Consider the following 12,684-nt stretch of genomic DNA (forward strand, 5'->3'; position numbering starts at 1 on the left):
AAAATCCAAGTTTTATATAAAATCACAAAATTGATTCCATTTTTCATACAGTGAGGGCCAAACAAAATTTGTATGCAGGCTCAGGGTAGCTTGTGGTACCCAATTTTTACCTCTACAAAACTGACTTCTTGTGTGGATAGTAACATTATCTTTCTACTTCTCAGCAGCCTCAATTCTTTTTTTTTTTTAATAAATTTATTTAGTTTTTTTTTTTTTTAATTTTCATTTTTGGCTGTGTTGGGTCTTTGTTGCTGTGCATGGGCTTTCTCTGATCCCACTGATGGTAGCCCACGATTGTTTCATGTGTCAGGGTAGGTTCACCGCCCTAACCAACAAATCCTGGAGTTCAGGGACTTAACACCATAGAAGTTTACTTCTGTCACACATGTTTACTTCTGTCCAGTGTGACTATTCCTGCTTGGTTGGCTTTCCTGACAGCCATTTTTAGGTTCCTTCCATCTCATGGCTCTCTGCCTTCTCTGGATCCTAGAGTATTTTCCTTTGGCTATAAACCGGGAAAGACAGAGAATGGAGGGTCACACGTGGGAGTGTTTTAAGAGTCAGACCTGCAGTTGGGCATATGTTACTTGGACCCACATGCCACTGGTTATGATTCCATTATGGATAAACCAAACTTCAAGAAGGGTGGGAAGTGAAGTCCAGCTGTAAACCCAGGAGGAAACAGGAAATGGTCTGGTAAACAAACATCTGGTCTCTATCATATTTTCCAAGCAGTGCTTTGGTTTCATCCAGCACTGGCTCCTTGACTCAGAACTACATGTGAAGGTCTTACTTCATAGTTAGGTATAAACAAGGTTGAAATGACAAGCTTTAGCTGAATGCAAGAAATGTCACATAATTCAATGACTTTTCTAGATCATTAGTCCCTTTTATTCACATTAGCCAAAAAATGTATTGCTCTCCTGTTCTCTCCTTTCACCTAAAACACGTAAGATATTCTACCTCCAAAATTCACCAATGCAACCTTGGTGATTCACTCTTTATCTGTAATCCAAGAGCAGCTCTTCTTTCTACTCCTATAATGGCACCCTTCATTTAAAGTGCACTCAATATACTTCACTTGTATCATTTAAAAGGGTGAAAAACATGCTTGAATGTCATTAGGCTTTTATTTCATACCAGGAAACAAGCTCATCAAATACTTTCATGAGGGGCTTCCCTGGTGGCGCAGTGGTTGAGAATCTGCCTGCCAGTGCAGGGGATACGGGTTCGAGCCCTGGTCTGGGAAGATCCCACATGCCGCGGAGCAACTGGGCCCGTGAGTCACAACTACTGAGCCTGCGTGTCTGGAGCCTGTGCTCCGCTACGAGAGGCCGCGATAGTGAGAGGCCCGCGCACCGCGATGAAGAGCGGCCCCCGCTTGCCGCAACTGGAGAAAGCCCTCGCACAGAAACGAAGACCCAACACAGCCAAAAATAAATATAAAAAGAAATAAAAATGCAATAAAATTTTAAAAAAAACTTTCATGAGGTAACACCTTTGATCAAGGCAAGATTTAATTAAGCAAATGATTAGCACTGGGACCTGATCAAAACATAAATGTCAATGTAATGATTATTCTTTCCTCTTCTGTATAATGAGTGGTTCAGACTAGCTCACTTCCGTGATCCCATCTGATTCTGCCATTCCATCCATTCCAAAGAGCAAGTGCATGAACCTTGTCAGTGGTACATGCAGGACAAGCGTGAAGGCTCCCAACCCCTAGTCCATTTTGATGCTCTAAACATCATTATGACACTTAGTCTTATGTCTCAGAACATCCCTACCAGAGAGAAAACCCACTTGCTTGCTCTGAGACTGATGGGTGAAAATCATATACAGAAGTTTTAGAAATGATAAGCAATTATTTCCCATCGATTCAAAAGTTCACAAGAGTTGAACTTATATTTGAATGGCATTTGGATGGCTGCCTCAGAAAAATTCCTAAATTCAGTAATTATGCTCATACGATTTTGAATACAGAAAGCACAGAGAACTGATAGGGCGTAAATAAAATATACACACATGTAACACTTCCAGATGAGGTAGTCTGATTTTTACTTTATGATTTATCATTCTTGAGCTTCTTTTTGTGTAGGTAAAAACTTTAAACTTTCTTCCAACTTAATTTGCTCTCTGCTCTTACATTTTTAATGAAGTGTTCAACTAATAGCGGAAGTATGTATACATCATTTTCTTTACAACTATTACTATCATCATATAAGATTAGACATTTTAAGTAGAACATAATTGATTTTATCCATTTTTCTTATTATGTGCCTTGGTTTATTCACTCATCCATCCATCATTTCAGTTTTAGCTTTTAATATTATAATTAGCCAAACTCTGACCCAATAAAAGAGCATTAAAATTTGGCTTCAAGAAATAAAAATGCTTATTTCTAAAAACAGGAAAATATAATCAATCCTTTAAATACAGATTCTCCAAAATTATTTAATCTTACATAAGTGAAAGTTATGTTTATAATTTAAGACATTTTTAGAAGTTTATTTTATTAAAGGGAAATTAATATTTTAATACTTCCAACACTGACTGCATTCATCTTCAAAATTATATTTTTATAATTTTAAAATTTATTTTTGTACCATTCTTAAACACATAAAAACTTAAATTATTTTTGAAACAATTTTCAACCATAAACCCCTTACAAGTCCGTTAGTTTTTTTTCTTCACATTTATATAGTCTCAAATTTTACAGATATTTTTCTACCGTAGAGGAAAAATTTTATTAAAACTGGAGGCTTCACAAATTCAACAGATTTCTCTCCCTGCAAAAAACAGTATAAAAGAGAGTTTAAAGTCACTATTAAAGCCGTATGAGGATTATCTCACATTTGGAACCAAGTGTTCTCGTAATTTTTCCTCTTCTTCAGTCTAAATGTCTTATTTACTTCAAAATATTATCAAGTAAACTATGCTGGCATCTTTCTACTAAACATCCACTTTACACAAGATTAACATTTTAAACATGCACAAGTATAAAATAAGAAGCAAAGTTCTCTTATAAATTATAGCAATATCAGGTGTAGCTCATAAAGCTAGTTATAAGATCATGCTAACAACAGCAAAAGCCCACATTAACTCACACAATTGCATAAATGCTCTCTTTACCACTCTCCATGGAAACACTCACTATTTTCCAAAGGAATGAGTAAAAATGACCACTTTGGAATAATACTATTAGTTAAACAAAGGACATGTCAACGACATGAAAACAACTCTATCTAATCTAGAAGACGGTTAAGTCTACCCTTGTTAGGAACTATGCTGTAAGCCCTGAAGGGAAATGCTTAGAACGTTCAATAAGGATTAAAAAAAAAATTTAATGACCCTCCCTTCACAAATTATTGAAAGAGTCATTGGCTTGCTTACTCACATTCTAGAGCATCTACTGAACTTAATTTAAAATTGCAGGGACCATGTGAAAAAAATATATTAACACTTACCAATAAAGTTTATTGATTAAAACTTAGAAAAGTAAAGTTAAAGACAGTTCTGAGCGATATTTCATGGGTATTATAACACAAATCCTAAAGAAGAATTACTAGCTGTAGAAGAACAACATTTGTTGTATGTTTGATGAAAAAGCTTTATACTGTTTTAGAAGACTTGACATGGGAAAAAGTTTGAATTAACAATTCACTTGGGCTTCCCTGGTCATGCAGTGGTTAAGAATCCACCTGCCAATGCAGGGGACACAGGTTCGAGCCCTGGTCCGGGAAGATTCCACATGCCGCAGAGCAACTAAGCCCCTCTGCCACAATTAATGAGCCTGCGTTCTAGAGCCCTCAAACCACAACTACTGAGACTGCATGCCACAGCTACTTAAGCCCGCACGCCTAGAGCCCATGCTCCGCAACAAGAGAAGCCACCGCAATGAGAAGCCCACGCACCACAACAAAGAGTAGCCCCCACTCTCCACAACCAGAGAAAGCCTGAGCGCGGCAACGAAGACCCAATGCAGCCAAAAATAAATAATTTTTTTTTAAAATTCACTTGATTTATCATAAGAAATGTCAACTTTACATTTGTTAATGAAAGAAAAGTAGTAGATTTAAAGGGTGATTGAGTCATTAACTACGTGTAAAGAGATCAGATTATCAAAATGTGGGTGAATGGTGAGAAAAAAGCCAATAGGAGCAAAACAATAAATTCTCTTCTCTCATTTGCTGTCACCTGCTTATGAAGTTCCACCTTGATAGGTAATTGCCTAGAAAATGAAGAGGTTATATTAGAAGGACTTCACCAAGAATTATGGGTAGCAATTTCAAGCATAAAATCTGATTTAAAAAAAATTATATTCATAAAAACACGCTTAAGCTCCTCAATAAAAAACTTAAAAAAAATTTTATTTGGAAGTTTTTATACAAGTTTAATATTTCTTATCTTTCCTTTCCCTTGGTGGTTTTATTACAATTATATGATATAAAGAAAACATAATGACAATTATATGATATAAAGAAAACATAATGATTATTTTCACCAAAGTCCATGTAAGATGTCCCCCAAATCCCTCAAATTTACCCCAGAGTGCCATATCATTATGTTCACGCTCTACGTGTGCTGTTGACACGAAGTCTGAGGAGGCTCCGCTATAACTAGACAGTGTCTAATATGGAATTCCCCAGAATATGTGGAGTACATTTGAATGAGATTCAATCAATACATTCATCCAAAAATGGTGGAGAGCTTCAAAAGAACCAGAAAAACTTACATCAATTTACATAAAGTTTATCTTTACACAATGTTTTTTAAAATAAAGAGTTCTGCCATATTAAAAAAAAAAAAAGCTAAAGCACAAAATCAAAGATCTAAAGTAAACAAAGTGATAAAAATGACAAACTTCAATCTGATGCCCTAATTGTAAATACATGATTAATTTGAGGAAATATTAGATATTAAAAGCCCCATAATTACTTCATATACTAACCTGAAGTATTTCCTTTTAATAATGGTTATATTTTGGAGTTGGTCAATTTTTCCTCATGTTCTTCCACTCTTGTCTTGCCATCTTTCCCTAAATACGTCCGGCATGATGAATCAAAGAGGACATTTTCCCCTCATGTTGGATTCTCCAACAGCAAGCACACTCTTCTCTTAGGAAGAATACTAGAAGGTCCCTAACCACTGCAACATGATGACATTTGACCTCAAAACTAACATTGAAAATGTACAGGTAAGACATCAAAAGCACGGCACCAGACGGAACAGTACAAGCTATTTCCCTAGAATGTCTGATCACTTCTACCACCTGGTTATATAGAACTTTCCAGGAAGCATGAATGCGACATAGTCATAATAATAACAGTCAGCAGCAAATATTTTCTTTGGGAGATGAGGAAAGAAAAAGGAGGAAAGGCACCTACTATACAGGCTGCAATAATATTAAATGCTCCAAGTAAGCCTAATAAACAGTGTCTTCAAATATATTAGATATACATGAAAACATACTGGAAACAAAAATCTCTCAAGCAACTAAGGGTGCTTGTAACATAAAAGATTATTAAAATAATAGTATTAATAAGTATTATTGCTACTGTTATTAATCTTTATTATACTATTTTTATAGTAAGGGAAGTTATAGACACTTTTTCAGATGTCTCAAAACCTTAATAAATACATAGAGTCTGTACAAAACACAACCTTATTGGAATGCCCCTTATATTCAATTAAAAGGTAAAATTAAAACCTCAGCCTAGATAGCAGCTTCCAAGGCATCAAAAACACTTAAGGCCTATACTATCTTTGGTTGTTGCCCTTAATTCCAGCTCTGAAAAATTAATGAATTCAGGACATTAAAATCAGATACACTGTATCTGGACTGAAATTACAGTATTAAGTGTATTAAAAATGTCTAACATCATGTATGAACTCTGAACTATTAACATAATTTTGAATCATTATACAATTTAAAAAGCTAAACATTTAGAAGAAGTATTATAGATACAAGATATACTTTACATTCAAAATCATGGGTAATGACAATATAGTTTACACCCTGTCAGTAGAGGACCAAATGCAACAAAATAAATGTATTTAAATTAGCTCAAAAATATGACATGGAGTTAAAACACTGCAAACAAACATTCAGCCTATTGAGCAATGAAGCAGTTGTTTTAACATCCAAGCAGTCATATACAGTATAATACAGACACGAATAATGATAAATACATTATGTTAAACAACTTTAATTTTTGCTAATTAAAAAAAATCCCTTTTAAGTTATTTTTGGCATGGTGCCAGAGGCTTTGTCAAATAACTGGATGCAAGGCACTGCTTATTTACAGGTTCACAACATGTAGCACTTGGAGTCTTCAAGTAGATGCATGGTTAAAACGTAGGCTTGTTCATGTATTCTTCCATTGTCTGAAAGAGAACCATAGATTAGAGCAATTTTCCCTTAAACCACATCCTTTAGCAGACTGTGAAAATTCTTCATTCTCTTACTCATTTATTTTGCCATTAGAGGAAAGAAGTTTTTGTTTTTGTTTTTGTTTTGGCTGCACCACGCAGCTTGTGGGATCTTAGTTCCCCGACCAGGGATCGAACCCAGGCCCGCAGCAGTAAAAGTCCGGAGTCCTAACCACTGGACCACCAGGGAATTCCCAAAAAGAAGTTTTTGAAGTGTACATGGTCATAAATCTTTGCATTCTAATCAAGAAAGGTGGTTCAAAGTTTGAGTATAATTTGTATACACATCCATATGGCTGGAATTAAATAACTTTCAACAGAGAAATGGCTAAGCTTGACCATAAAAGGAATGTCTGATAAGAGAAATGCTAAAGCAACAGCTGCGAAGCTATCACTGTTGACTTCAGAAAAATGTGCCTGCTAAAATAACCATGAGGACTACCTCCAGACACAGGCATTAGAGAAATTTGAATTGTATTTGTATAACGTATGCATCATTACATACATACATAACATACGTATCATTACACATACAGAACATCTTACTGCCAAGACATAAGGGATAAACAGACCATAATTCTTTTTTTTTTTTTTTTGAATTTTTTTAAACATCTTTATTGGAGTATAATTGCTTTACAATGGTGTGTTCGTTTCTGCTGTATAACAAAGTGAATCAGCTATACGTATACATATATCCCCATATCCCCTCCCTCTTGTGTCTCCCTCCCACCCTACTTATCCCACCCCTCTAGGTGGTCACAGAGCACCAAGCTGATCTCCCTGTGCTATGCGGCTGCTTCCCACTAGCTATCTATTTTACATCTGGTAGTGAACACATGTCCATGCCACTCTCTCACTTCATCCCAGCTTACCCTTCCCCCTCCCCGTGTCCTCAAATCCATTCTCTAGTAGCAGACCATAATTCTTAAGCATTTCTTTCACGTATTTTGAAAAGGCTTTCCTCCAAAGTACATAAATTATGTTTCTTCATCCTCCTCATCACTTACCAAGTTTGTTAACATGCCACAAGGCCCTAATTTTTTCCCAGTACTTTAAAAACAATGTTTAAATGGATTCACAGCCACAGGCAGAGTTCAAAGTTACAGTGATGCTGCAAGCCCTTTATTATGCATGATGGATGGACTTCCTCTTCCACTCTCTCCTGTTATAAACATATGTTTGTGTAACAAATATATTTGTGTAACAAGGCCCCTGGGTTGAATCAATCAGGGAGCTCAAAGGGCCAGCCCTTGGTAACACCCCTACCTCTTCCATGGAAGTCACAGCACAGCCAGCAATGCTTAACCTGTTCTTAAGCTTGAACCCCAGGAGATGTGATTCACGTGCACCTGCCAGGGAAGACATTGACCAGCCTTGCCCAAAGAGACCAAGACCATGGCTAAGCAAGACTGCTCAGAAGATACTAGGGTTAGAAATCAGGTTTTCTAACTGTGTTCACCAGCTCTACGTAGAACTCCAGTCCTCCTCTGCTGAAAATACCTGTGGTCCATTATCCACACTTTTCTTATAAAGCTCTTAAACCTCCTGGATGAGCAATGGCCAAGAGAAGCCCACACCTTAAGACCTCTGCCCTGTCTCTCCTCTTACAGATACTGCCCATGTCTGTCAACTTGGCAGGGGTATCACATTGGCCAGGGGCCCATGACTGTTTCTTGGTAACTAGAGTTTATCCCATTTAGAAGAGTATACAAAATTACAAATATAAAATTGGGTATAAAGTTTACTTAGAATGAGAAAAAAATGAAAGTAGATTACAATTTTGTTTTAAATTACAAATATCACAAAATCCAGAACAATAGCAGAATGGGTTTTATTCATTAAGTGCCTGACACACTTCTATAATATCTTATATGTTCATTATGTGGCCACAAATTCTTTGCAGCTGAGCTATCTTACCTTTGCAAATTTGACCATATGAGCCTGCAGCCTTAGAAGGGGTCTGGGCCAGGAAAGGCCCTGGAGTTGTCACTTCACTGGCTTCACAGTTCATTGGCCTCTAGCTATTGGCACTGCTTCACACCACCGGATAAGTCAATCTGCCTGAGACTGCGCTGGCTGCCCTTTCTGAGCTGTGCTGTTACTTAGAGTTACATGAGCCAATGACATATGAGGTTCGTACTTTCTTGGGCTTGCTCCCTTTAAAAGCTGGAACAGACTTTTAAGGCTGGCACAAACTTAAAGAGCTCTGCCCTAGCCTTTCACAAGAGGACTAGGGTATCTTGGGACCCCAGTTATCCATCCAGCACAGCAGTGTTTCTTGTGCATTCAGCACTATGCATGCTACGAGTTTTTACTGCATTATGGTTTAACCTGGTTAAACCATAATGCAATAGCTGTTTAACATGGTTTGTGCTTTTAAGGGTGACAGTGTTGGGGTGCACCTAGCCAGTTCTCATGAATCCACACATACACATATGAGGAATCCCATTGCTTGCCCTAATGAGGTACCATTTGACCCTCCCTTCTTAACTTGCTTTCTTATTCTGTGGTCGGAACATCTTCTGTTTGTCGCCCCCACTGGTGATCCCAAGAATTGCAACCTCTGTGTTTAAGGATCACTACCTTCCCCTTTCAGAGTTTCTTTTTCCTTCTAATCATTTTTGCACCATTGTCCACAGGTACCTTCAAAATAAGGTACCTCTTAAAGTCATCCCCAACCAATTAAACTGTTCCTTTCTTTCCATATTATCAACATCTAGCCCCGGTACACTCAGAATAAGCTCTGAGCATTTAGGGCTTTAAGACTACGTATCTTCTTACTAAAAATGTAGAGACAGTCTTTTTATTCTAAAAAACTTTTATTGGGTAGGGGTCAGGGAAAAGACCAGGGCCTACTCTGAGATTTTCAGTTGTGCTAAAAGTAAAAGCAATGTGACAAAGGCCTCCCTTAAACTTAAGCAACTAAGTTTGTATTCAATACAAATACGTGCTCAGGTCCGAAGGACAGGGAAAAAAGAAAGCAATAATTTTTTTCTCTTTATAAAATTATATTACTTGTGCCTATTCATATGCTCAACTGCTCTGACCAGATATACAAAGCAAACCATATATACAAAGTCAATTTTTCAGCCAGCTCGCCAGATGTTCATTGACTTAGCTGAAGTACCAGATCCCAAGAGAACACTGGTAACACTGTTTCTATTTGGCAGGTGCTGTGAATTCAGTGAAAGATTTAGAGGGCAGTCTTGATACTGCCTGCCCACTATGGGGACACAGCAGCTAAATGGAGGGTCCCCTGAGACCCACCTATCAAGACCTTCCACTCAATCACCAGGGACACCAGGGACACCAGGGAACGACCAATTAATGTTTAATTGTGAAAGGCCTCTCTCTTGAAATAGCAGTCAATACCTGCTTCCCAGATTTAAATGGAACTAGAAGCACCAGATAACCCACAAGCCCTTTAAATTCTACTTCCTACAGAGGGGAAATTCAAAATAACCCAGGTATATCTTGGCCCTAATTCAAGGAGCTTTAATTACTGAAGTGCCAAAGACCCTGTTAAATGTCTGTTTCTCCTATAACGTGAGTCCACAGTAAGGACCCTGAGGATAGAATTATAAATAACCCCCTGGCATATTTTAAGAAAGGTTATGTAGAATTTCCAAACCACTCGATTTCTCAAGTACCTTGTAAAATTCCCTTCCTATGTCATTTGGAGAGAGCCAAGTGAACATCAGAAAGTTTAAGTGCATTTTTTTGAGGTGATAACACGTCTAGAAATAAATGCATCAGCTTCCTAATAGGCAAGCACAGAGGCTCAGGGGTACCCTGTATCTTTCTTGGTATCCATTCACCTGAGGACTGGTTCCCTAGATGGGCAGGAGCAAGTAATCAGCTCAAAGATGTGCCAAAACTGTTGCTTGGAAGTCGTGTCTAATGTTTTATTAACTGAAGCAGGCTCTTATTTCCAAACAGCAGCAAGAATGGCTTTAATGCCAATTTTTAAAAGACACTTGATAATGCTCTGGAATCTTCTGACCAGCTATCATGAAAATAGAAAGATAGATTCAGTGATGCTGTGAGAAGAAGAACCTAGAGGTGGCAGAGCTGGGATGGAACCCAGGTCCCCAAAGGCATGCTGGGAGGGCAAAGTTCAGTGGGGTGAAGCGCTCTTTCTCACAGTGCCCACGGGAGGACTGAAGGGGTTAATGTAGGTACGTTCCGTTATTAGGGACGATGCAAATCTGGACTGTATCTACAAGAAAAGCCCCAGTGTATTTTATATAAGTATCACAGAGTCAGGAACATGACCAAACGGCTGCTGCAGGGCCCATTTATCCCTTGACAAGCAAGCCACAGAATTCCCAATTTATTTATGCAAATAGGAGCACACATACAGCCTCCCAGGAAGGTAGGAAATTTTCATTAATATGATGATCGCCATCTTCAATAATAAAGCTCTAGTATCCCTGGCAAGTAAAATCATGATGTATTGCTAGTCTCCTTTCCCAGGGCAGCACAGATATTTTAATGAAAGGCTTTTTATACCTCCCATAAAATTATTCTTGAAAAGAATAGCACCAAGTATGTAATCCCTTTTCGATAGTGTGGTGTCTGAAAAGCTCAGACATGAAGAGCAAAGACTCTGGAGCCCAATTACCTGGGTTCAAATCTCTAACCCATGCTTACTAGCTGTGTGAGGTTGAACAGTCATTAAACCTCTCTGTGTCTTAGTTTACTCATCTTTAAAATGAGGGTAACGATATACCTACCTCTTAGAGTTGCTGTGATAAGTAAGTTAATACACGTAACTTACTTAGAAACTGTACCCTGGGACTTCGCCGGTAGTCCAGTGGTAAAGAATCCGCCTTCCAATGCAGGGGACTCTGGTTCGATCCCTGGTCAAGGAACTAAGATCCCACATACCACGGGGCAACTAAGCCTGTGCGCCACAACTACTGAGCCTGCACGCCTCAACTAGAGCCCGCGTGCTGCAAACTACAGAGCCTATGCACTCTGGAGCCCACGTGCCACAACAAAAGATCCCACATGCTGCAACTAAGACCCAATGCAGCCGAAAATTTAAAAAATAAAATAAAAATTAAAAATAAAGAATTTACTTAAAAAAAAAAAACTGTACCCAGCACAGAGTAAACACCCAGTAAGTGTCAGCCAATCTATCACCACTACCACCATCACCATCACAGCACCACCATCATCTTTTCCCAGGGCATGAGAAACTGTGTACTGACCTCCTGTAACATATCAGAATCCTCAATGGCTTTAACAGCAGATTTCTTGGATGTTTCCTGAATTTCTCCACCGATTATAAACTCGTCCAGGATAAAATAAGCCTTTTCAAAATTAAAGATAATATCTAGCTCGCAGACCTGGTAAGACAAAAACGAATATTTTGATAAACTTGCAGTAGTATCAGGGGAAACATGGGCCAGTGATTCAAGCTTTTCAACAGTGACACCCACGTGGCACACCAAAGATAAAAATATCAGATGGTATTTTAAAGCCAGAAAAGTAGAACTGCGGAAATCCGGGCCCTGAATAAAAGTAAAACCACATTCTATTAAAGCAGAGCATGTCCTTAGATAATATTGTTTAATGTCACAACAGGAAATTTGAGACTCAGTCCAGGAGTCAAGCTGCCTAACTCATCTCTCCATCTGCACAGATAAAAGCTGAGCCGCCCTGCGTTACAGGCACGAGGGCAGTGCTTCGTTGCTCCTGCCCTCTGGTCTGTACATTTGGCTCCTAGCTTTAGAACTCTCAGAAGCTCATTCTTCAGAGGCAAATTAGCTCAATTGTGTTAATTTTTCTCAAAATTATGTCCCAGGCCGGTGCTTCTCAAACTACAGAGTATATCCCAATCACCCAGAAAGCTCATTGAAACACACACTACTGGGCCCTACCCTGGAGTTTCTGATTCAGTAGGTCTGGGTAAAGCCCGACAGTTTGAACTTCTAATGGGTTCCCAGGTGATGCTAATGATGCTGGTGTGGGGACCACACGTCAAGAACCGCTACCACTGTCACAGACCAAAGCAGAGTCTGATAGATTTGGTTAAATGTAGCAAGTAGCAAGACCACTCCCCATAATCCAAATAAGGCTCAATTCCAATGTTTCAACCAGACAGCCACTCAGGCACCATCCTTGCTGTTTCCCTTCTCACATATCCCTCAGCTCTCGCTTTCCACACCTTACGGAAGGTCTGCTCACTGAAAGTTTTCAGTCCTCCCCCACTTTCATGGCTCAACAGCAACTGATACACTTCAC

At 38.6% G+C, this 12,684-nt stretch overlaps 1 protein-coding gene and 1 non-coding gene across 5 annotated transcripts in view; both read right to left on the bottom strand.

Moving 5' to 3' along the window:
• Positions 1-323: 323 nt before the first annotated feature.
• AP1S3 (adaptor related protein complex 1 subunit sigma 3) overlaps positions 324-12,684 on the bottom strand; it is a 62,453-nt gene continuing 50,092 nt past the window's right edge. The window contains exons 4-6 of one of the 4 annotated variants that reach the window (XR_005020726.1): positions 11,649-11,786; positions 4,952-6,387; positions 324-505 (exon numbers count right to left, since the gene is read on the bottom strand). Coding sequence is in view for 1 of the 4 variants with exons in the window: in XM_036859081.1 (XP_036714976.1) it covers positions 6,352-6,387; positions 11,649-11,786 (174 nt within the window). In the remaining 3 variants the exon portion in view is untranslated. Of the gene's footprint in view, positions 506-4,013; positions 4,232-4,386; positions 6,388-11,648; positions 11,787-12,684 lie in introns of those variants that run through there. The other 3 variants (XR_005020724.1, XR_005020725.1, XM_036859081.1) reach the window with 3 other exon arrangements.
• On the bottom strand, positions 6,550-6,622 carry TRNAK-UUU. Its single transcript has one exon. It is a non-coding gene; the product is annotated as a tRNA-Lys (tRNA).

The sequence above is a fragment of the Balaenoptera musculus genome, chromosome 7 (assembly GCF_009873245.2).
Source record: "Balaenoptera musculus isolate JJ_BM4_2016_0621 chromosome 7, mBalMus1.pri.v3, whole genome shotgun sequence".
Classification (NCBI taxonomy): domain Eukaryota; kingdom Metazoa; phylum Chordata; class Mammalia; order Artiodactyla; family Balaenopteridae; genus Balaenoptera; species Balaenoptera musculus.